General features: G+C 40.7%; 1 protein-coding gene across 3 annotated transcripts in view; it reads left to right on the top strand.

Annotated features, from left to right (window-relative positions):
- LOC131227118 (uncharacterized) overlaps positions 1 to 25,979 on the top strand; it is a 68,467-nt gene that overhangs the window by 32,543 nt on the left and 9,945 nt on the right. For 2 of the 3 annotated variants that reach the window (XM_058222834.1, XM_058222835.1), the window contains 16 exons: positions 12,076 to 12,143; positions 12,347 to 12,433; positions 12,539 to 12,691; positions 12,819 to 12,914; positions 13,371 to 13,430; positions 13,541 to 13,662; positions 13,746 to 13,833; positions 15,621 to 15,725; positions 16,156 to 16,260; positions 16,337 to 16,389; positions 16,510 to 16,573; positions 17,097 to 17,231; positions 17,620 to 17,732; positions 17,826 to 17,919; positions 20,131 to 20,350; positions 23,853 to 23,983. In XM_058222834.1, the coding sequence (XP_058078817.1) occupies positions 12,076 to 12,143; positions 12,347 to 12,433; positions 12,539 to 12,691; positions 12,819 to 12,914; positions 13,371 to 13,430; positions 13,541 to 13,662; positions 13,746 to 13,833; positions 15,621 to 15,725; positions 16,156 to 16,260; positions 16,337 to 16,389; positions 16,510 to 16,573; positions 17,097 to 17,231; positions 17,620 to 17,732; positions 17,826 to 17,919; positions 20,131 to 20,350; positions 23,853 to 23,983 (1,694 nt within the window). The remainder of the gene's footprint in view (positions 1 to 12,075; positions 12,144 to 12,346; positions 12,434 to 12,538; positions 12,692 to 12,818; positions 12,915 to 13,370; positions 13,431 to 13,540; positions 13,663 to 13,745; positions 13,834 to 15,620; positions 15,726 to 16,155; positions 16,261 to 16,336; positions 16,390 to 16,509; positions 16,574 to 17,096; positions 17,232 to 17,619; positions 17,733 to 17,825; positions 17,920 to 20,130; positions 20,351 to 23,852; positions 23,984 to 25,979) is intronic. The other variant, XM_058222836.1, reaches the window with a different exon arrangement.

The following is a 25,979-nucleotide window of genomic DNA, read 5'->3' on the forward strand; positions in this document are numbered from 1 at the left end:
TGTGGATGATACATTGTTGTTTTGTGATGTGGAGTTTATATATGTAAGGAAGATTCTGGGATGCTTTGAAGCTTTGTCAAGGCTAAAGATCAATGTTTGGAAAAGTGAGATATTTGGACCTGATTAATGGAGGAACATGTCTCTAATTTGTTAGTTTGGAATAGCAGATATCTACCCACTGATATATATTCTTGTTAGGGGCAGATGATAAGCAGAGGTTTCACCTGATACAAATAGAAGTTTTACTTGATACAAATGTATGCTCTTTTTTTGTTTTGTTTTGTTTTGTTTTGTTTTTGTTTTTGTTTTGTTTTTGTTTTGTTGTTGTTTTTTTTTGTTTTGTTTTTGTTTTTTTTTCAATTTGTTTCGGTGGGTGTTGTTCTCATTCAATATGGAGGGTGGTTCAGCTAGACTTCATCTTATATCCTGCTTTGGGCTTTTGCAAAGCATCATGGTGCAGGAAAAGCTGTCTTTGGCCTACCTAGCTTACACCGGATAACATTAGAGCTGTGATTCTTAATGTTATGTTTTTTCTTGGTCTCAAGTGGTGTGAATGCAATTTTGGATGGACCTAAGTGAAGAGGAGACGATGAATATATTATGCTAATGGGGCACATTCATGGATTGATGCCCACTTCCTCTTCGTTTAGGTCCATCCAAAATTGCATTCACACCACTTGAGACCAAGAAAAAACATAACATTAAGAATCACAACTCTAATGTTATCCGGTGTAAGCTAGGTAGGCCAAAGACTGCTTTTCCTGCACCATGATGCTTTGCAAAAGCCCAAAGCATGATATAAGATGAAGTCTAGCTGAACCACCCTCCGTATTGAATGAGAACACACACATCCTGTTGGACGGTTAGTCCAGCAGCACCTGGCCCACTGGTCGTCCAGTCAGATGGACGGCCTGGACTGAAACATATACATGGTGGGTCCCACTGAATGTGGCCCTGTCCAGGTGGGCCTCCAAACAGATGGATGGCAAGGATAAAACATATATATCATGGTTGGCCGGCCCAGCAGCTGCTGGACGCCCGTCCAGCAGTGCTTGGCCCATCTGGGTGTTGGATCTGCTTCATAAATGGGCCCATGGCCTTGGAAATATGGATGGACGGTGTGGGTACACACATGCAGCAAGGTGGGGTCCACGGGAGTGGCCCACCAGTTGTAGCATCAAGCTGATATTTGTGTTTTCCCTTTGTCCAGACAGTCAGTAGGTGGACGGTCTTGCTGCTGCTACGGTGCAGCCCACAACATACCGGATCTAGGCCGTGCAAATGGATGGTTTATGATATAGAACACATACATCAAGTTGGGGTCCACGCCAGTGTGGCCTACCTGCACTGGAAGCAGGTTGATATTTGTGTTTTCCTCAAATGTCCAGGCCTGCTGGACAGCAGCCTGATCGCTGGGCCTGGCCTGTCTTTCGGCCCACGGCTGGGGTGGTCCCACCATATGGACGGTGTGGAAGAAATACATGCATAAGGCAGGGTCCACACGGCTGGGAATCCAATTGATATTTGTGTTTTCCCCACCATCCAAGCCTGCCCAAAAATGGGCAGCAAGGTGGCCTTGGACGGTGGCAGCAAGGCTGTCCCACTTGTGGACAGCGTGGATGTTACATATATCAGGTGGGCCACACAAAATATGGAGAGAGAGAGAGAGAGAGAGAGAGAGAGAGAGAGAGAGAGAGAGAGAGAATTGTGTGGAGGGGAGGAGCTCCGCCACTATGAGCCCTCCCTAGAAATACAATACATATATCATCTTGGGTCCCAAATCTTGTGGGCCCACAAATATGAAATCAAGGTGGAGATACCATCCCCACCACACGATCGAGGGTCTAGATGACCTCAACATGTAGGCTATTGAAATAAACATCATGGTGGGGTCCATGGATAATGGCCCCATCATGGAATGTACAAATGCATCTTGGTGGGCCATTGGCCACACGGATCTCTACCATCAACCGGTAGGCCTCACTTGTCCCATGGATTAAAACAATGATCTAAACCTAAGATCACCCACCGTTTGATCTTCTTCTTGGTTCTTTGGCTTCGTTAGATCCTAGGCTTCCTCTTTAAGGGTGGGAGATGAAGATTGAAGGGTTGGATTGAGAGTTTTGGGGTAGGAAGTGGGCCACACACTTGGCTATTTTATCTCCTTGGAGCTTGGACGTTCTCTCTCTTTGGGTTGCTTGGGGAATGGGTAGAGAAAGAGAGAGAGGGTGGTTGTTGTGTAAGGGAGATGGGATAGAGTGATGAGTGGAGTGATGGGTGTGAGTGACATGAGAGTTGACTTTGGGGTAAGAGGGGATGGGTTACTTGTCTTGGGGGGAAAGAAAGCATGGCTTGTGATGGGTTGTGTACTTGACTAGTTGATGTGAAAGGGTGGGTAGAGATTCTCTGGAATCTCTCGGAATTCGTAATGAGGGCGTTTTCTTGAGATATACGTGGGCCCACAGCTCTTAGCTTGAGTATCGCATCGGTGCGCAAGATGCGGCGTTGGAACCGCGGCGACGGTGCGGTCGCTAAGGTATAAGTTTCGAGTCGAGTCGACTCAGATCTACGGTATGCGACTTAAGGTCGCGCGCAATCGCTGTCTATAGGTCGCGGGTTGCCGGGATTCGACGGAGAGGATTGCGGGAGTTGGTGGAATAGTACGGATTAGGCTACGGGTCTTACAGCTCTCCCCTCATAAAAATTTCGTCCTTGAAATTTGTACTATTACGCAACTAGACATAACTCATAAGGCAAGAGGAAACATAGCATTATATATATCAACAATACAATACATCATACAATCAATCAATGAAGAGATGGGGATAATACTCGCGATCCTCAGCCTCGTGCTCCCAAGACGCCTCATCTATACTATGATGACTCTTACTGAACCTCGGATCCCGGTCAGAAATGATCAAAACTGGGATACTATGCAGCCTCACAATCTCATCAATGACTAATCTAACAAGATGGTCCCAAGGGTTGATCGCACGAATCGTTGACGACTACTGCTGACGACTGAGGGTCTTGCTAGGTTGCATAGAATCTGCCCTGAGCTTGCTGGGGAGGTGCGTGCCCCCTCTGAGATCTCTGCTGTTACTGCTGCCACTGTGGCGGCCTGAACTGCTGCCTCTGTTGCTGCGGGGGAGGCCTCAGAGGCTAGTGCTGCGGTTGTTGCTACTGCTGTGGAGGTTGTTGTGGTGCCCTCGGCTACTGCTGCTGTGGATGGGGACACTTGTGCCTACGATGTCCTGTCCTACCGCATCCAAAGCAAGCACCTGGGAATGGTCCCGGAGGTAGTGCTACTGGTGCTCGGAATGCTGGGCGGCCGACGCACCTCTGCTGCGGTTGGTGCTACTGCTGGGAGCCACTGGAGGGTGCCTTCCTCTTCCGGTCCCCCCTCTGGTCACGGACCCTCTGCGAATCAGCCCAATCCGCCTTTTAAACCTGGGCCATCTGCACTACCTGCTCAAATGTCGGGAGCATGTGCCCAACGACATGACCCTGGAGGTCAAGGCGCAAGCCGCCCTTGAAACGGCGGGCCTTCCGCTCCTCATTAGATACTAGGTATGGTATGAATCTTGACAACGCGACAAATCGGGCCTCATACTGGGACACCGACATATCCCCTTTTACAAGTGTCTCGAACTCAAGAGCGCGCTGCTGACAGATGTGCTCTGGGAAGAACTTCCGGTTGAACCGGTCCACAAAGTCCTCCCACGTCCACTTGAACTCGGCCCCTGCCGCGCGGGCGACCGATGTCCACCAGTGCCCGGCCTCATACCGCCAACGGGACCTGCTGCTGGGTCGTACACCTCATGATATCAAAGATCTTCTCCACCTCAGATCTCCATCTCTTCGCTACTGACGAGTCGGGCTCTCTCTGGAATCATGGGGGATCAAACCATCTGAAGTCGCGTAGAAGGCAGCTCGCGCGCTCCTGCTCAGTCTGGGCGGGTGTATCCGTGGGTCGACTGCCCTACCCTTGAAGAATCGCGATCATCGCCTGCAGCATCTGCTGAAGCTGATTCGCGCTTAATGATACTGTTGGGGCCGCATTGGTCTCGGACGTGAGAGCCTCTCGGCTAGCCCTCTTAGGCGCCATGTCTTATTGGAACAGGGGCCTATTAGCCTTGAGCACTCTCAAATGCACACACGATAGGGCTATATCAGAAAGTTTCTAACTTATTCGAACTCGGTGATCTAATCATTCTAAGTTCTCAACTATCATACAGTGAAAGGTAGTTATCAGTAGATATGTGATGTTATCCTCAGGTATTCCCAAGTTATGCTCTGATACCAACTTCTGTCACGCCCCAAACTCGGAAAATGTGTTCACAAAATTCCCAATCGCCGAATCTGGCATCGACAGCCTCCGTAGTACTCAATTCTCGGCTTCTGTCACCCATATGCCAGATTCCGATCCTGGGATCCTACAAGGAGGATTTTCAACATGATTTTTTTTTTTTTTTGTAAAGGAGCATAACCACAAGCATAACCTAGTTACAAAAAAAAAACATCATCACCACATATCCACTAATAAAATCAATCGAGTACAATGCCGAAAGGGAAATACATATCTGAAACAAAAACTCTAAAGCTCTAGCACAAGCTCCTGCCCTAATGCGGCTGCGACCTAATCTTCACCTGCATGCAATGGTCGTGCATAAACTTACTATGAAGCTTAGAGGGTGTGTGCTTGTGTGCGCAACGCATGTGCCAAGCATACAATATCAGAGTAAGTTAAAATACTGTCAATCCATAAATCGTACAATACCAGAGTAAGCGGAAATACTAGCAAGTCAATAAATACCGTTAGCCTTATCCAGACTATGCAATGCAGAGACATAATAAACCAGAAGTCATATGCTGAGGATGCAATATGCAAACCCTGACGAATACCAATTGCCTTATTTAGGCCACGTAATGCAGAAACATAATAAACCAAATGTCATATGCTGAGGATGCAATGCATAAGAAACAACAAAGCTGGAGTGTGTAGTCGGGATGATAATACATGGAGTCGCAAGCCGTGGGGTCCATCAGAAGTGACTTCTATCCAAACTAGTCCCATATCTAAATTTGGATAGCTATACTCAATATGGTAAACTCCTGATCTGAGGTTGGTCGTGTCAGATTTGCTCAATGACCCTCAATCGAGTGGTCCTTTTCTTATATAGAAATCATTTTCCCTACTTACAATATATCCCTTAATTACAGCATAACAGCAACCTCTATATCCCCTAATTACAACCCTTAATTACAGCATAACAGCAACATCTATATCCCCTAATTACAGCCCTTAATTACAGCATAACAACAACATATATATCCCCTAATTACAGCCCTTAATTACAGCATAACAACAACATCTATATCCCCTAATTACAGCATAATATCCCTAATTACAGCAGCATCTATATCCCCTAATTACAGCCCTTAATTATAGTATAACAACAGCATCTATATCTCCTAATTACAGCATCTATATCCCCTAATTACAGCCCTTAATTACAGCATAACAACATCATCTATATCCCCTAATTACAGCCTTTAATTACAGCAATATAGGTACAACAATATATGGTAGGTTTGTTGTCTATCCTACTAACATTCCCCCTCAAATTGATGCTGGTTGATCAAGAAGCATCAATTTGCCAACAAGAAATTGATGACGTAGTCGTGTCATAGCTTTGGTGAAGACGTCTGCTATCTGAAGATCGCTTGAGACATGTGGAAGAGAGATAACCCGAGTATCAACAGCTTCTTGAATAGATGACAGTCCACCTCAATATGTTTGGTACGCTCATGATAGACGAGATTGGTAGCGATCTGAATAGCACTCGTATTATCAGCATGAAGAGGAGTGGGAGTAGACTGAGGAAAATCTATTTCAGCAAGTAAGCCATAGAGCCACAATCTCCGAGCAAGCTGTCGACATGGCACGGTACTCGGACTCGGTCGAAGATTTGGAAACACGATCCTGTTTCTTACTCTTCTAAGAGATAAGTGAATCACCAAGAAACATACACCACCCGGTGACAGACCGGCGAGTATTAGGACAACCTGCCCAATCAGCATCACTAAAAGCCACAAGGCAAAGAGGAGTACCAGTAGAGAAGAACAAGCCACGGTGAGAGGAACCCCGAAGATATCGAATAATTCGGCGGACTGCGGCAAGATGAAGGTGGCGAGGAGATTGCAGAAATTGACTGACTTGCTGGACAGCAAAGGAGATGTCAGGCCGTGTAATAGTGAGATAATTGAGACTACCAACTAATTGTCGAAACACCATGGGATCAGGAAGGAGATCCCCCTCCTCACATTGATACTTGACATTTACTTCCAAAGGGGTATCCACTAAAGAGGAGTCCTGCCAACCAGACAAGGAAATCAAGTCCTCCGTATATTTATGTTGATGCAGGAAAACCCCAGAGGAATCGGACTGAACCTCCAAACCGAGGAAATACCGGAGAGGACCAAGATCCTTCATATGGAATGAATCATGAAGATTTTGCTTGAGTTGATCAATGAGGGCAGAATCAGTCCCAGTGATGACAATGTCATCAACATAAACTAGAAGAAGACTGATACCAACAGAAGTCGTTCGAAGAAACAACGAAGAATCATACTGGCTTTGGATGAAAGAAAATCGAAGTAAGGTAGCTCGAAACTTATCAAACCAAGCCCGGGGAGCCTGTTTCAAACCATACAGAGAGCGCTTCAGCTTACACACATTTGACGTTGATGACGAAGGAGGAGGTGTCATGTAAACATCTTCTTGTAAATCACCGTGAAGAAATGCATTCTTCACATCCATCTGGCAAAGGGACCATCCCTGAGAAGCTGTGATGGCAATAATAGTACGCACAGTTGTCATTTTAGCGACAGGAGCAAAGGTCTCCTCATAGTCAACCCAATACTTCTGGCGGTTACCAAGGGCAACCAAACGAGCCTTATAACGGTCTACAGATCCATCAGGCCGAAGTTTCATAGAAAAAACCCACTTACACCCAATTAGCTTGACATGAGAAGGACAAGGGACCATGTCCCAAGTCTGATTTTCTTGAAGAGCTTGAAGTTCTTCCTGCATAGCCTTTCTCCAACACTCATGTTTATCAGCTTGTGAGTAGGAATTAGGAATCGACACAGTTGATAAGGTAGCCGTGAAGGAGGTATGAGGGAAACCGTACCTATCCGGTTGATGAGAAGTACGGCCAGATCGTCGAGGAGGGTGCAAAACGAGATCAGGTGGCAGATCAGACTCAGGAAGGGGTAGAGTCGGTCGACGGCGTTCATACACAAAACCAGGCTTGAAACGTTCAGGAGGGCACATCAAATCATCAAAGTGAGGAAGAACAGAAACTGCAGGAGATGATGTAATAGAACTAGGAAAGAAATATTGATGCTCAAAGAAAACGACATTACGAGATATATGAAATTTATTGGAAGAAGCATCATAGCACACAAATCCTTTTTGAGATAAGTTATATCCCATAAAGACACATTTCACAGATTACGCAGAGAATTTGTGACGTTGATGCGGAGGTAGATGCACAAAACAGAAACAGCCAAAAGTGTGTAAGTCAAGAAAACTAGGGTGTTGTTTATGCAGACGATAGAATGGAGAGTCGAAATTTAGTACTTTAGAAGGCAACCTATTAATCAAGTATACTGCTGTAGCTAAAGCTTCAACCCAAAATTTAGGAGGAACAAAAGATGCAAGTAACAAGGTCCTAGCAACATCTAACAAATGTCGATTTTTGCGCTCAGCCACGCCATTTTGTTGAGGCGTATAAGGACATGAGCGGTGAGAAACAATTCCTTTGTGACGAAGAAACTCAAGAAATTCATGAGACATATTCTCTACCAGAATCAGATCGTAAAGTCTTAATGCTAGTGGTAAATTGATTCTCAACATATGCTAGAAACGATTTGAAAACAGCAAAGACTTCAGACTTATAGCGCAGAAAATATACCCAAGTATGCCGACTATGGTCATCTATGAATGTCACAACATATTTATAATGAGCATGAGAAATGATAGGAGTAATGCCCCATACATCACTATGAACAAGGTCAAAGCAATTCTTTGCCCTACTCCCGGAAGAAGGGAAGGAAAGAATCTTACTTTTTTCGATTTTACACGTAGAACAATCAAAAGACAAAGCATGAGGCAAAGAAGAATCTTTTTTTTCCCCAACGAACCAGAATTCAACAAATGAGATAAAACAACATTATTTGGACGGCCTAAACATTTGTGCCATACTTCACAATTATTGGAGACAGTAGTACAAGCCAAAGAAATGATACTAGGAATGGAAAAGTATAATGGAAACAGTCTCCCAACTTTAGGCCCCTTCGCTATTGTCCTCCCCGACACCGGATCCTGCACATGACAACCATCACGAGAAAACTGAACATTGTAATTATCATCCACTAATTGTCCGACCGAGATAAGACTCGTAGAAAGCCCAGGTGATACAAAAATATTAGTAAGTGATTGTGCGATATCACCAACCCCAGTAATTGGTAAACGATGGCCATTAGCAACTTGAATATTAGAAGAACCAGTGTACTTACGAACATTACTACGCATATCAGGAGAACTGGTCATGTGATTGGATGCAGCGGAGTCAACAAGCCAAGATTGAGAGGGTATAGTACGTATAGTACCCTTACCTTGCAGCCCTAAAGCGGAAAATGCCGATACAATCATTTGTTGCACCATTTCTGGTGTAAGGGCAGGTGTAGCAGCAGTGGAAGATGACACTGGAGTAAGATTTTGAGTGCTGGTTACCCCATCTGAAGTGTGGCTAGTAGCAGTAGCATGATAAGCATTCACGGGTCGGTTTTGAGGGCGTGTTGGGCATTCTTTGATGATATGCCCCTTCTGTTTACAGTAGTTGCAGAACTTTTTAGCACAATGGGCAGCAATATGCCCATAATCTTTGCAACTGTAGCACTGAACTGTACGCATGTCTCGAACCCTCCCTTTGCCTTGAGCAGCATATGCGACAACATTCTCTTGTGGAAGCAAAGATTGAGTAAGAAGACGTTGTTCCTCTCGAAGAAGTGCTCCAAAACACACGTCAAGAGATGGTGAAGGATCCCTGTGCATCAGGTTGGAGCGAATAGACTCGAATTTTGGCCTTAGTTTCATTAAAAACTGGTCTCTTTTGCTAACTTCATGAACTGCTTAAACAATAGAGAGGGACTCGGTCGACACGTCGGCATACACAATGTCGGAAAACTCAGCCCAAAGATTCTGAAAACCACAGAAATATTCCTGAACAGAGAGTGTTCCTTGGGAATAGGAAGCAAGATCAGTTTCCAACTGAAATCGCCGGGCGGAATGATCGTGATGATAGACCTTTTTCAAGTACTCCCACATCGATTTAGCCATCTTGTGCGGCCTTAAATTGAGTATAAGTAGTGGATCAATAGACCCAAGAATCCAAGTCATCACGCGAGCATCTTTCACCTTCCATTGAACCAACGTCGTAGGATCGGTAGGCACTGGATCACTCCCATCAACATGACCCCACAACTCCTTTCCCATGACAAAAAGTTGAAACTGAAACTCCCAGGCAGCATAATTCTTCCCTGTAAACCGAGTTTGAAAGACTTTTGAGTTGGCGTTGTTAGCCATAACTAGAATCTCTCGAAATGCACAAAAAAAAAAAAAACTGCAAACCAAAACCCGCACCCAAGAAACCAGAAAACCAGAGCCTAGAACCACGAAGATTGGACCAAAGACAAGGTTGCAAAGAGTGGCTCTGATACCATGTCAGATTTGCTCAATGACCCTCAATCGAGTGGTCCTTTTCTTATATAGAAATTATTTTCCCTACTTACAATATATCCCTTAATTACAACATAACAACAACCTCTATATCCCCTAATTACAGCCCTTAATTACAGCATAACAACAACATCTATATCCCCTAATTACAGCCCTTAATTACAGCATAACAGCAGCATTTATATCCCCTAATTACAGCCCTTAATTACGGCATAACAGCAGCATCTATATTCCCTAATTACAACAGCATCTATATCCCCTAATTACTACATCTATATCCCCTAATTACAGCCCTTAATTACAGCATAACAACAGCATCTATATCTCCTAATTACAACATCTATATCCCCTAATTACAACCCTTAATTACAGCATAACAGCAGCATCTATATCCCTTAATTACAGCCCTTAATTACAGCAATATATGGTACAACAATATATGGTAGGTTTGTTGTCTATCCTACTAACAGGTCGTGTATCCAATCGAAATCGTGGCCATTGCGAAGGTACACATAATGATTTAGTTGCACACCACCAGCCCGAGTAGATAGTGAATGAATGACTCAAATGATGAACATGCAACTCCACATCTTAGTACAGTACATCTCTGGGATCATCATTGGGGTCTAGTACATTCCAATTGCCGCCTCCCTAGCCGCACAACCCAGCGAGTGGAAAAGACCTCACTATCCGCCTGGCTAGTAGTCTGCCAATACTTACCTGGCTCGTCGATAGCGGACCCATGTACGAGCTGGTCAAACTCAACTTAGCTTTGCTCCCTCACCCGAGCGGATAAGGCCACACCCACTTCCAACTGACCACGACACAGTGGGAGACGCGGCCAGCTATAAGGCCCGTATCTTAGTCTTACCGTTCCACCAACTCCTGTGATCCTCTCCTTTGAATCCCGGCCACTTGCGACCTGTAGACAGCGATTGCACGCGACTTTAAGTCACATCCCATAGATCTGAGTCGACTCGACTTGAAACTTGTACCTTAGCGACTGAACCGTCATTGCGGTTCCAACACCGCGTCTTGCGCACCGATGCGATACGCAGGCTAAGAGCTGTGGGCCCGTGTATATCTCAAGGAAACACCGTGCATTACTAATTACGAGAGATTCTAAAGACTCTCTACCCACCCTTTCACATCAACTAGTCAAGTACACAACCCATCACAAGCCATACTTTCTTTATCCCCAAGACAAGTAACTCATCCCCTGTTACCCCAAAGTTAACTCTCATGTCACTCACACCCATCACACCACCCATCATTCCACTCATCACTCCATCCCATCTCTCTTACACAACAACCACCTACTCTCTCTCATTCTCTACCCATTCTCCAAGCAACTCAAAGAGAGAGAACGTCCAAGTTCCAAGGAGAGAAAATAGCCAAGTGTGTGGCCCACTTCCTACCCCAAAACTCTCAATCCAACCCTTCAATCTTCATCTCCCACCCTTAAATAGGAAGCCTCGGAGCTAAGGAAGCCAAAGAACCAAGAGGAAGATCAAACTGTGGGTGATCTTAGGTTTAGATCATTGTTTTAATCTGTGGGACAAGTGGGGCCTACTGGTTGATGGTAGAGATCCCACTTTGGACCCTAGGTGTGGCCAATGGCCCACCAAGATGCATATGTACATTCCATGATGGGGCCATTCTCCATGGACCCCACCATGATGTTTATTTCGATAGCCTCATGTTGAGGTCATCTAGACCCTCGATCTTGTGGTGGGGATACCATCCCCACCTTGATTTCATTTTTGTGGGCCCACAAGATTTAGGACCCAAGATGATGTATGTATTGTATTTCTAGGGAGGGCTCATAGTGGCGGAGCTCCTCCCCTCCCCTCCACACAATTTTTTTTCTCTCTCTCCCTCTCCCTCTCTTCCCATATTTTGTGTGGCCCACCTGATGTATGTAACATCCATGCTGTCCACAAGTGGGACAGCCTTGCTGCCACCGTCCAGGGCCACCTTGCTGCCCGTTTTGCATTCACATCACTTACACATTCATGGATTGATGCCCAATCTAGGCGAAAGGGACTGATTGAATAGGCAAGTTAGAGGTTGGGAATCCTTACAGTCAAGTTGTTTTACTTATCCTTGATAGGAGTAGCGAGTAGGGAGAGAGCTCCGATAAAGATGTAGTTTCCTCCTTTTAATAAGTTGTGTTGTTTCAAGATAGAAAGTATTTTGTATCCTTCTACTAAACAAGCCCTAAAGCATTCCCTTTGGATTATTACATGTTTGGGCTTGTGGTGCAGGTCTTGCCGATCACGATAATTATCATGAGTATTGTCGTCTTCTTGGGCGCTTCAAAGTGAACTACCAGGTACCCCGCTCTGTGCATCTTTATGCTAACTCACGATGACACTTCTCTCTGCTTTGCTTGCAGATATTTCCCTGGTTGCTTCTATTTTATTTATCATGCAATTCCAAGAGACTACACCATTCACTTAGTTTTCCTTTTTTGTGCGGTTAGTATATTATTGAAAATGCTTACTCATTTTTAGAATCATGTAACTTATGGTACAGTTGTCGGAGCTTGTGAATGTTGAAGGCTATAGTGACTGGATACGCTTAGTAGCAGAGTTCACATCCAAGTCCCTGCAGTCATGGCAGGTTCGACTGGAATTTTTTGGTCTCTTTGAGTTTGTTGAAAGTATCAAGTGAACTTGAACCTTGTTGATGTGTGGAACTGATTCTGTTGTCGTGTCTGTTTGCTAGTGGGCCAGCAGCAGTGTCTACTACCTTTTAGGGCTTTGGTCCAGATTGGTGACATCTGTTCCTTATTTGAAAGGTGATACACCTAGTCTGTTGGATGAATTTGTGCCGAAAATAACTGAAGGTTTTATCACGTCAAGGTTGGACTCTGTGCAGGTACAATTTCTTGTTTGTTGTTTACTTTCTGTCCACCTACTGGGAATCCATATATTTTTAAGACTTCATTTACTGAGAGAAATTGACACTTCCAAATTTCGCTTTCCTTGCTGGGTATTTGTTGCAGGCTGGATTTCCAGATGACCTATCAGAAAATCCATTGGATAATGTTGAACTTCTTCAGGATCAGCTGGAATGCTTTCCATACCTCTGTAAATTCCAGGTTCAAATCTTCGTGAATGGCTTGTGGACTTGTACAGCATCATCAACTGTAAAGTGGTTTAGGCAGCATTTGAGTTACTGCCAAGAAGTGGTTCGCTGGGTTCCCAAGTTTACTTATTACGCTTGGTGTTTGCGGTGGTCTGTAACTCACACTGTGTGCCGGTGTTTTCCTGCTTTTGTGCCCCCGAATCCCAAGTGAGATAGGAATGGGATGTCCCCTTTTTATCTGAACCACAATTTGGTCGTATGCATCTTATTAGCCTTGGAACCAGGAATTCTATGCATACCCTTATATTTCAGTATCCACATAGAAAATTATTTATTCACCTTGTTTATTTCATTGATTATTGATTACTATGCTCCATGCAACTGTAGAATTCTGATATAGTCTCTTAATTGTACTCGTTTTCTAAGTTGCATTTGCTCACAAGATTTTGCTTTCTTTCCTGGATCACAGTATGAAAGCAGTAGCTTATATGTTATAAAGATTATGGAGCCTATTTTGCAAACTTATACGGTATGGACACATCATATTTTGGATGATGACTGTATTTACTAGAGAATATACTTGAGAACAAGATGGCTCTACAATCTGTTCATTGACAAATGTTTATCTGGTTCATACAGGAAAGAGCAAGGATACCGACCAGTGGTGATGGCAATGAACTTTCTGTGGTTGAAGGACAACTTACATGGATTGTTCATATTATTGCTGCCATTCTTAAGATCAAACAGAGCTCTGGTTGTAGGTAATATAACATCTACTGCAGTCTTGCATGTAACGTGTTTAAGCACATTAGATGTTTATCAGTCTTATTTTTCCCTCTTGCAGTACCGAATCACAAGAGATAATTGATGCAGAGCTGGCAGCACGTGTTTTTCAGTTGATAAATGTCACAGACAGTGGATTACACACTCAGGTATAACAGCAGGGAAGAATCAGGATTTATATCAGTCACCATCATGAGTGCATAACTTGAAGTTCGAGTAACATGAGCTACAGCAGTTGGCATTTATATTGGTTGACCGATCCTAACTTCTGATTTGTGGACACTTGTTTGATGAAATAGGACGTTAAAAAAAAACCATTTTTCTTGTGTTGTTGTCCATGTAAGTTTTAGATCAGCGTGATTTTGTGTCATCCCTTCTTCATGGTGAGGCCCAGTTGATGCACATCTTGGGTTGCATGCAAACATCATTGTGGGCAAAAAATTACTCCATTGTATCTTTTACCAATACCATATCAGTGGTGTGCTGCAATATATGAGTCCATTTTTAATGGATACTTTGTAAGGGTGATGCTTGATGCAAGCACTCAGAAATTGTATGCATGGCACACATTTACTCAGATTAAACTGGATAAATTGTGTAATCCACTGTTGCAAAGTCATGGCACCGAAATCAGATTGGTTGAACCATCCTAACCCCCGATTCGTGAACACTTGTTTGTTGAAATAGCACTGTTATATATATCAGCTGTCCAGTAAATGCCCACCAATCTGATAGACATCAATAATCACATAAACCCATTTTTCTTCCATGAGGTGTCTAAATTAGGATGCATAATTTGGACGGTTTAATTTGGTGTCTTATATGCCACATATGCAATTTCTAAGTAATTTTTAAGTTTTTGCGTATCATACATCACACTGCTAAAATATCAACATATTTTTTTTTTTGCTAGCGAGCATTGGCTCAAATCGGCCAATAGGGCCGATATGTACTGGTTTTGGTGCATACCTGTACGGTTTACCAAAATGGGTTTTGAATCCTTGGACTGTGAGAGGAACACTTTAATTATAATAAAAAGAATGTAAGATAGAAATTTGAGATATGTTTTTGAGGAGGGAAAAAGAAAGATTGTGAATCCTTCATCTTGTTCATATCTTTTCATGCATGGAAAACTAATCCAACTGCTTTGTATGCTTTCCATGATGAAGTCGATGCATACTAAAGGTGATGCATATAACATAATTTCAAAAAAATACATATTAAAAAAAAATGGTTGTGAATCCTACTTTTTTGGATCTTTTCATTCATAGAAAACTAATCCGATTGCTTTGTATGTTTTCTATGATGAGGTCAATGCATACTCAAGGTGATGCATATAACTTAGTACCTAGACAATACATAACAAAAAACGAATCATATCTCTCTGTACTTTCCCCCCTTTTCTTTCAATGGGCACTGTATGATTTAACATGCACCATATCATCTACCAGTTCACCTGCATACCAGTAACCATGTTCTTACATGTGCCTGGATCAAAGCGAACCTTAGTGCCACTTGTTCGACCTCAGGCATTATGGTAACACAGGATGGGGAGCAGGGGCACTAGTACCTCAAACTCTCTAATATACCATGTCCACTGAGCCAAGCCCAACATCCATACTCTTTAACTTTCTGAACAGATGAGTAAGTTCAATATGTTATATCTATAATAAACTTTCATTCTGTCTGGGCCCTACATTCATTCTCTTTATTTTTTTGAACATATGAGTAGGGCTGTATGTTATCCTTTCTACAAGAATTTTTCAAAAGACGCCCACTCATCAGTGGCACTTTGGTTGTGCTTATAAGTCATGGTCCAATTGAGGGCCCTTTCATCAATAGGACAAAGCAGGTCATGTCTTGATGTTCTTGCACTAGTATATATCCATGTTTGGGTGGGGGTACTGCATCCTTACCACTATTGTTCTCTTGACAGCGATATGGAAATCTAAGCAAGCAAAGGCTCGATCGCGCTATTCTTGCCTTCTTTCAGCATTTCCGGAAGTCCTATGTAGGCGATCAAGCTATGCATTCTTCGAAGGTAAATTCCTGTGAGGTTTGCTGGAATACATTCTGGCATACTGACTTTAATCTTCGAATCTGGGCATGTTCCGATCATCCAGAATGTTTTCATGATGGGTCTCACTTGTATGGTGGATAACAATCAATGCACTCATTTCAACCCTTCTGGCTCTTTAGCTTTGAATATGTATGGTCAACATAACCTTTTTAAAATTAAAGGATTGAGATATTCCATCTGAGAGTATTTTGCGTGTTCTCCATCCAAGGGGTGCAATATCATGTAAACAGTTCGGGTCATTGAGAAGGTCTAAATTTATGGTTAAAGTCCATATGCATCCATTTGTAATGCATCGAGATGTATTCTAGCATACCTCAATTCCTGTTTCTTCACCCTCTTCATTGTGTTATTATTTTGTTTCTTATATTTGATTCTTTTTTGTTTGTTGCAGCAGTTATATGCCCGATTGTCAGAGCTTCTTGGACTCCATGACCATCTCGTTTTACTTAATGTCATTGTTGGAAAAATTGCTACAAATCTTAAGTGCTACACAGAGGTGACCATTAGATTTGTATTTTATGTTAATTTTCTTGTTGGAGAGTCAACTTGCCATATTTCATCTGTATATGCAGAGTGAGGAGGTCATTGAGCACACTTTAAGCCTGTTCTTGGAGCTTGCATCTGGGTTAAGTCTTATTACCTCATGACATCTTTTAGTTAACAGAGGGAATCAATTTTCTTTGCCATCTTTGAGTCATATTGAATAATGTACTAATATGTTTTGGCTACCGGGAATTTTCTGCAGATATATGACTGGAAAGCTGCTCCTTAAGTTAGACACTATCAAATTCATAATCGGGCATCACACTGTAATTTCAATGCTTATATAATTTTCTGTTACTTCTTTTCTGCTCGATTGGTTTGTAAGAAAGGATTGATGGCATCATGTACCAGCTTACATACAGATTGCTGGCAGGCAGTATTCTGTGCATATGCGGCGCATGGTTTAGTGAACCAGACCGTTGATCTGATGGGCTCCACTGTGGACTGGATGCCCTGGAAATCTCCTAGATTGGAAGGTTCTAACTCTTTGATCTTCGAACTAAGTGTTAAATGTGGATAGTTGCTGTGTTTTGTCCTAACCATCTGCTTGTAGGCCATTGATTTTGAGGGTTAGGATCATTCGATGTGTAAGATTTTCGGGCATCCCTCATCTCGTGGGACACCTATCATAACAACGGTTTTGGTCACTGACCAGTGATCGCGCTTGTACAGAATCCCGAACCTCGAAAATTCTACATTTGGTGACGCACAGGACCCTATAACTCGTTTTTGGTGAATGCAGATGGAAGCATTGTGCGTGATTTTAATTTCTTGTCCTTTTATGTCCAGAGGGAACACTTTCCATTTTTAGAAGAATACCGGTGCTCTCGCAGTAGAACTACGTTTTACTACACTATTGGCTGGTTGATATTTATGGAAGATAGTCCTGTGAAATTCAAATCTTCTATGGATCCACTATTGCAGGTATTTCCTTCATATTTTCTATGTAGAATTTTTTGCGACACATGTCATAAACACAGTTTTATGGTGTTCATTTTGAATATGCATCCATCCATTGAAAGGCCTTAACTTTCTTTGTTGTAGTATACGAAATTTTAGGTGGCATCTTTTTAATTATCCGTTTAGCCCATGGGCATGGCTTATGATATTTGGTGCCATATTCTTCTTCCAGTTGCATAACGTTTTGCATGTGCATGAATATACTGATTGGTTTAATTGTATCCTTGAAATGTAAAGAGACCAACATTATATCCTGTTGCACTTGTTTCTGATGATATGTCAATCACATGGGACTTGGTGGTTTTCCCCTGTTGATGTTTATTTTATTCATGAATGATGTTTGCTTCTTCAGGTTTTCATCAGTTTGGAATCAACTCCTGATGCTGTGTTTCGAACTGATGCTGTAAAATATGCATTGATTGGATTGATGCGGGATCTCAGAGGAATTACAATGGCAACAAATAGGTTTATTTTCTTTTCTCCAGAACCACCGATCAATTGAAAGGCTCATTAATTTTGATGGAAGTGACTTCAATTGGTTTTTGTTGATTTATTCAGTCGCAGAACATACGGTTTACTATTTGATTGGTTATATCCCTCGCACATGCCTCTTCTCTTAAAAGCCATATCTCATTGGACAGATACGCCAGAGGTGAGGTGCAATATTTGTTAATTTATTACCTTTCAAATTTTTTTTTTGTTCATTTATTACTTTGTTAAGGCACTTTACATGCATTGCTCCTTTTTCATTTCACAAAAGTGACAATTTGGTGTTCTTTTCATTGAAATGCTCATTAAGGTTTTTGCCTGTATATTGAGGAAAATTGCATTTTGCTGGTGACACATGCTTTATTCTAGTATCTTAGGAGAAATCTCCATAACAACGGTGTATTTATTAATGGTCGTATCAATGTTTCTTTTTGTTTTAGGAGGTAAGTTTCTTTCTGTTTTGATTTTTCTTTTTATATGAAATAATTTTGATTTGCCTACAGTAGATATTTATTATTATGTGACTGGCAGCATAATTTTGATAAAAAACCAAGCAAAAGTCGTCATGTGCAACGGAAAGGGAACAAAATAGGCGAGTGGGCACGGGGGGGTTTAGCTATTCAAAACCCCATTGGTTACCTGGGACTCAAAAGTCTATTGAAGCACCAGGAGGCTGTATTTTTTATTTTTATTTGATGGGCACTAGGAGACTATAGTGTGACCATGGTTTTAGTTGTTTCATCTGTATTTGCCGCCAGAATACGTGTTATGGAAGTGAACCAGTCCATTTGAAAAAGAAATGTCCATTTGGCCCATAGCAGTCATTACAGGCCATATCATTACCGATACGGGCTTGGTACAAGATGATGCGGCCATATGGCCCCCCCCCCACTTTCTTTTTTTTTTTTTTTAAAGAGAGAAAAAATTGACTTTCCTCTATTTTTAAAACTTGTTTCTTCATTTCAACCATACATGAAGCTTAAAAACTCATTTTATACTGGATTTAGGTCTATTTTGGGGATCAAAGCACAACATTTGAGTGACATTCAATTAATCAAAGCAGAATGGACCATTATCAGAAAATTAGAAGGGGAAAACTATCTTTTTTCATTTTTCATCATCATCTTCTTCTTCTTCTTCCATTTTTTTTTTTTCTATCTAATACTATAATGTGAGTAGTGGGGGACATTTTTGCTCCCCACAATTAGTTTGCAATGGTGGATAACTTTGTGTATTTAAGGGACATGATAAACATTTTAAATAAAGATGTGTATTTTAGGAATTTGAAAATGTTTGCCATACAACGTGGGGTTAAGATTTCATCCGCAAATGCCACTCAATAGTTTATATTTTGAAATGAAACCAAGAACCTAGATGGGTGCCGACTTTCTCTTTCACCAATGACAACTTTCCCCAACCGCCCTTGGTAACTCACAGCTTTATACCTACTGGGGTTACGCAAACAGAAAGCCATGCGGGTGGAACTTTCATGAGATCCACCCTGTCCAGCTGGTACACTGCCCCATTTTAACTATTGAACCTAAATATCATGATCATGAAAACTCAGGTAGGGCACACCATAGTAAACAGTTGGGAAGGAACACACCATTAGTTTTGTGCAGGGACTACCATGGTGTTTATGCGTCCTCCAATCCATTTATCTGATGTGCCTCATCATGATGAAAGAATTAACCCAAAAGTTACAGTATTCCAAGACTTAGTTGGGCCATACCACATAAATTTAGAGGTTTTAGGTATAAGTTTATAGGGTAGCCCACCCGAGAGTTGAATTAGCTTTATTTTTTGAATCAAGGCCAAACAAATGGCATGCATTACCTAGTGTAGTCAAGTCATATGTGACAGTGTAATACAAGTCAGCCTACTCAGCTTGAACAGTCAGCAAATGGCGCGCATTACCTAGTGTACTCTAGTCATTATCCCAACTAATTGGGGTTGGCTACATGAATTCTGTTCCTCCATTCCACTCTAGGACCATAACTTCAGTAAACTGTAGTTCATTAAATCTTTTCTTACTACCTCCACCCACCTCCTAGTGTAGCCAAGTGCATTCCTCTAATTGCTTTAGTTTCATTGTCTATTTTTCTGTTATTCTGCTGCATCTTATGTCCATGTTTGGTTATTTGTTTCACTTATCACTTGTTGTGCTTTTCATGGGTTTGACATTGTGAAATGAAATCTGATATGTAGTTTTGGTCGATGTTAAACATGTGTTATGTTCTCTTGCACTCTAAATCACTAGTGAATGGTTTTCTTATTTCTCTTTATGTTGATAGGTAAAGATCTACGTTGGTAGATAGTGTCATGTATTCCTGTGCTTAAAGTGTCACCTTTCTGATACAATCAAATTGTGCAGGTTACAACCCCGTTATTAAAATTTATGGCAGAATTTGTGTTAAACAAAGCTCAGCGTTTGACGTTTGACTCATCATCTCCAAATGGGATTCTTCTTTTCCGGGAAGTCAGCAAATTAATTGTGGCTTATGGGTCAAGGATTTTATTGATTCCAAATAATGCTGATGTTTATACTTTCAAATACAAGGGAATATGGATTTCCCTAACTATTCTTGCCAGGGGTAAGTATATCAACCATTTATTTTGTTTATTTTTGCAGTGTCATTTCAGTGAATTTGCTTTTCAAACACTTGAAACCATTTCTTTGCTAGTGGCAGTGTGTGCTATTCAGTATTACCTTTGCTACAGTCAAAAGACATTATTAATTTATATCATATGATGCATTGCTTACTTGCTTCTCTAATAAATTCTTGGTTCATCAAAAAATATTCTAAGAAGATATTCCATGATTTTTTTCATATGACATTGATTTATTTCACATGATGTGTCGCATGAACTGAATAGTGATCTTAAGAAACTTTGTAGATAAACCAATAATTTTGTTAGTAAAGGGAGAAAACATGCAAACATTGACTAAGGAATACAATTTACATTTGGACTCTGAGTCATTAAACTACAAGTAACACCAAAACTTTACAATCTGTTGGTGAAATGGTTTCCTTTGCTATGGATTTGGGAAATCTGACCCAAATTGGTGTCTACCAAAAGGAAATAAGTTTCATTATATTCTCTCAAGAAATGCCAAGGCTATTGAGAATGCTTTTTGAGCCATTAGATCACCAAGAGTGAGTCTCCTCCCGACCAAATTGTTGATGTGGAGAGTTTAACAAGTCACCAAGAGGCAAATCTCCTTCCAACCAAATTGATGATGTGAAGAGTTTAACAGTAATCTTACCTATTATCGTAGTGCTTGAAATCACCATTTGAGCTTGAAACTATAGAATGACTTTACCACGATTGCTAGGAATCACTTCAACCAGTTCCTGCCCTAGGAAATGGCAACTTAAAGAAAAGCTTAAATAAGTGACCATAGAAGTTTTTTTCCATCAGTATTTTATGGCGGAGGATGAGGAAAGAAGGAACAGAATAGGTGTTCAAGGAAGGCGCTTGCCTTAGGAAGGGACAAAGTTTGTTTATGAGAGGACATCTGGGTGGGGGATGAGTCTTAGCCATCTATTCTCCCAAGGTTTATAGAGCTACGAGCAATAATGGCATTGCAGTGAAGGATTGCTTTTAATTTTCGGGGTAGCTTGCATGGATATTGAGTTTAGAAGGAATCTGAAGGAGGTGGAGGTTTATGTAGAGCTAATGAGTTAGGTGTTGTGTTAATCCTTGTAAAAGGAGAACTCTATAGTGTAAAAATGGAACACTGGAAACATTTTCTCTACAAAATGTGTCTTTATTGAAAATCTCTGCAATTTGACTCATGTATTGATATATATATATATATATATACACACAATGGATACAAAAGGTTTTTCTGTGAATTGCTTATTAATGCCTTCTTCATGTTGGCTTCCCATTTGCTGAGTGAGATTGTTGTGTGTGAAAAAAGGCAAGCTCAGGATTGTTTTCAGTGTGATCTTTTCTACATGTTGCTTGTGATCCCATGAGCATAGAGCAGTGGAGGATCCGAAAAAGTTCATTTGGTTGGAGGGTGATCATGGATCATATTTTCCTGCATTGTTTCTTTGCCAGGGTGGTTCGGATTTATTTTTTTGATCTAGTCCTATGTTGTTGGGTAATGCTAGATCTGATTGGATCCTTGCTCCTTGCCTGGCATGGAGGTGGTAGGTCCTCAAGGTAGGGTATTGTGGTGACTCGTCATTCTTTCAGGTTTGTGGCCTATTTGGTCGGAGTGAACTGTAGGTGGCACCTCTGGAGGTGTTTAGGAAGGCTAAGTTAGATTTGATAGCTTTGGCTTTGTCGACAAAGCCCATTGCTTTATTGTGGATTTGGGTTGTTGATTTGGCTTTCGTGTTGAGGGCTTTGTGCCTTTGCTTATTGTTCTTTCTAATAAAAGTTAGTCAATTTTCAATTAAAAAAAAAGTTCCTAAGAGAGAATACATCCCTAGCTATTTTATTTCTGTGAAAGAATGAAATAATTGCTCAGGTTGTTTCTCAAACACGAAGTTCAAAGCCAAGTCAATGCTTCGACATTTCATTAAATTCTTCAATATCAGATATTTGCGATCAAATATCCCCTTGGCTTTTCAACATTTTTTATCATGCCTTTGATCAATCTTTTGGATCTTTCTTTAATGATATTTCTGTTATTAGCTTTAAAAAAGCGGAAAAATTGACAGACATGGTTTTCCATTCATTCCATAAAATTCGACAAATGCATGTATATATGTATGTACGTACACTCGCATGTATGTATGCAGTGTTTTATGCCTTGTAACCCTAGGATATAGAAACATGCACCAATCATCATCATCATCATCTAAGCCTTATCCCAATTTATTGGGGTCGACTACATGAATCTTCTTAGGCCATTCCACTCTATCAAGGGCCATAAAATCAGTTGGATCATAGGTCATGACGTATTTTCTTACTGCCTCCACCCACGTCCTTTGGGACTTCCCTCACCCTTTTAGTCAACTTGTAGCAACTCACTCACAACCAGCATAGTTCTTGGTGTCTGTTGCATATGACCAAACCATCTAAGTCTACTTTCCCTCATTTTATTATGCATCGGTGCTACTCCTACGTTCCCTCAAATGTATTCATTTCCAATTCAATCCTTGGCTTGCCATTGATCCATCTCAACGTCCTCATTTCAGATACATTCATCCTATGAACATGTTGTTCCTTAACTGCCCAACATTCTGTCCCATAAAGCATGGCTGGTCCTATAGCTATCCTATAGTATTTCTCTTTCAGTTTTGTGGTGCATGGCGATCACATAAAACTCCAAAGGCACATCCCCATTTCTTCCACTCAGCTTGAATTATATGGGCAACATCCCTCTCAAAGTCTCCACTTTCATGAATTGTCGACCCAAGACCCTAAATGTAGTCATTTTGGAAAACTTCTTGATTAGCAATCTCAACTAGGTCCTGTTTTCCACTTCCACTGTTACTATTGCATTCTGGAAATGCATCAATATCACAGATACAATGCATCACTGTGTATGGTATGCGTTGGAAAAACATAAGGAAAATGGGGGACTTTTTTAGTGAAAATGGATCTTAAAATACACATTATAACACACTCAGTACTCAAAAAGATTACAAGAAAAAATTATGCACAGTAGTTTTCCATTGTTTAGGGGCAAGACCATTTGTGGAAGGCCATAAGTGTCGCAATTAATTTTCTGCCAAAATTGTGTTTTGATGTCAAATAACTCAAGTGGAGCTGTTAAAACACCCCTGGGAAGAGATTCCTGTAATAAAATTGAAAAGATTGAGGACTTCTAGTTTTTATTTTATTTTATTTTATTTTATTTTTTTTCGATTTTTAAATTCAAAGTAATTATGCTATTGTTGTCGATACATGGGATAATCGACGATACAGTGCATATTGCTACCAGGCAGAATTGGGATATCCTAGGTTGAATATTATTATTATTTCTTTCTTTTTTGTTTAATAGTGTAGGCAGCATAGGAATTTCTATTTCTGCTGTTTTATTTATTTAGTGAATAATTTTCCAAGGATTTATATGCGTTCTTCATAGTATGTGTTGGCTGCTTTTAACGTGATATGCACATCTTATTGCAGCATTGGCTGGAAATTATGTCAACTTCGGGGTGTTCGAACTATATGGTGATAGAGCTCTTGCAGATGCCCTTGATATTGCTCTGAAGATGACACTGTCAATTCCTCTAGCTGATATTTTGGCATTTCGAAAGGTAGGAGTCACTTGTGCAGGATTTGTGCTCGTGAATGTACTTAGTTTAAGTGAAGTCTTTCAATGGTATTTCTTTATATAAGGGTATTTTCCTATTAAATAATATGTAACTTACCCTTTTTAATCTAGTGATTCTTTCAAATTGGCATTATTCATGTGATCATGTCTATATCTTGCTGTAATTGCATAATATTATGAATCTGACCCTTCTGTCCCTGTTGATTGTTACAATATGCACAATATTCTCATTATGAAGCAATTTCTGGTATAAGGTTGAATACAAAACCTGATATCATTAAATAGAGAGTATGGGGCCTGGATTGAATATAGAGTATGGGGCAGCATTTCATTGAGATGCACGTGGGTGTTAGCGTTTGGTGTTTGTCAATGAGCTAGATTTAGGAAACTGAAAAGATCACGGCTCAACGTGCATGATCATCCATTACCCTCAATACAGATATTGGGCATATGAAACCCTACCAATTCCTTTGTCTGAAACCAAACCTGTTAACACAGTGATAGATCTAACATATATCAGGTAAACCATGGCTATTCAACAAGCAACACGCATCTGCCATATCTACATTGAGAAAAAGCCTTCATGTTACTACCAAGGTGTTCTATAACGGAGATAGTGGCAGTAACGGCCACTGCCATTACCGTTATGATACGGGCTGTAACGGCCGTTACAGCCTTTTTTTTTTTTTTTGAAAAAAATGTTTTTGGACCGTTACGGCTGGTTTTGCTGTAACGGTCATTACGGCCACGTAACACATAACGGTTATGACTGTTACTGTTATGTAACCGATTTTGAATAGCTTCGTTACTACCAACCAGTTGCAGAAGCAAAAGGGTTTAATTATTTGATCTGTTAACGCACTACCCAAGAAATCCATGAAAGAGAGAGAGGGAGAAGGGGTTGAAAATGTACCTTGGACTTCTATTTTGATGGCTCTCTATGGGCTTCCCTCGATCACTGAGCAGCAAGGGCAGTCACATGGGTGGTTGAAAATGTGAGGTCGTTACGTACTTATATGGTTTATGATGGAATAAATGAGGCATAATGGTCAGTTGGTCTCTCTTTATTGTGGAAACTGATATTTAACAGTGTTAAAAAAAAGAAATCAATTTCTATGATGTATGGTTACGTTTCTTTTTATCAAATATCTTTGGCTGTTTTTCCTGATTGTATATGCCTGCTTGTTATTCGGTCAAAATAGGTGGATGTTTCTTTTTCGATTGAAACTGATTTCTTTTCCAAGGTTTTTCCACCAAGGAATTGGATCAAGGTGGTAGGAATGGTTACTGAAACAGGATTTGCAAATAGCTGACCAAATAGTTGGAATGGTGCTATGATAATGACCAATGTTGTCAAATCGCATGTGATTAGCATATGCTGTTTGCATATGTGATTGCATAATCCCATGTGTTCGCACATATATATTTTTTTTGAAAAATAAAAATATTGAAAAAAATGAAAAAAATTCTAAAAAATTAGGAAAAATTTGCCTAATTGGTACACATAATTGGGTTTGGTTATTTTACTTATTTCATTGTATTTTGAGTTGAGTGTTTAAGTTATATATTTAATTACATATATTATATTTACGTAATTTTAACAAAATAATCAACAAGCACACATTAAGAGAGAATTAATTATTAAAAACTTCGAACATATGAATTTTATTGACAAATGGATAACTTGAAACAAATTATAAGTTACAACTTACGACCTAATTTACAAATACAATTGACAAAAAACAAGCACAACTTACGAAATATAAAAAATAAGCACACTTGAAATAGGTGTAGAGAAATTAAAGTAAAAAAGAAAGAGTAAGAGATTTAGAGCTTTGTAGTAAAGAATAATGAAAATAGAGGGGATATGAGTGCCTATTTTTAGGTAAAAGTGCCCCAAATTGAAAAAAATAAATTGCTCCCAATGGTCATATTTCTGACCATTGGGAAATATGCGGTTACATATTGGTCACGTCTAA

The sequence above is a fragment of the Magnolia sinica genome, chromosome 15 (assembly GCF_029962835.1).
Source record: "Magnolia sinica isolate HGM2019 chromosome 15, MsV1, whole genome shotgun sequence".
Lineage (NCBI taxonomy): Eukaryota > Viridiplantae > Streptophyta > Magnoliopsida > Magnoliales > Magnoliaceae > Magnolia > Magnolia sinica.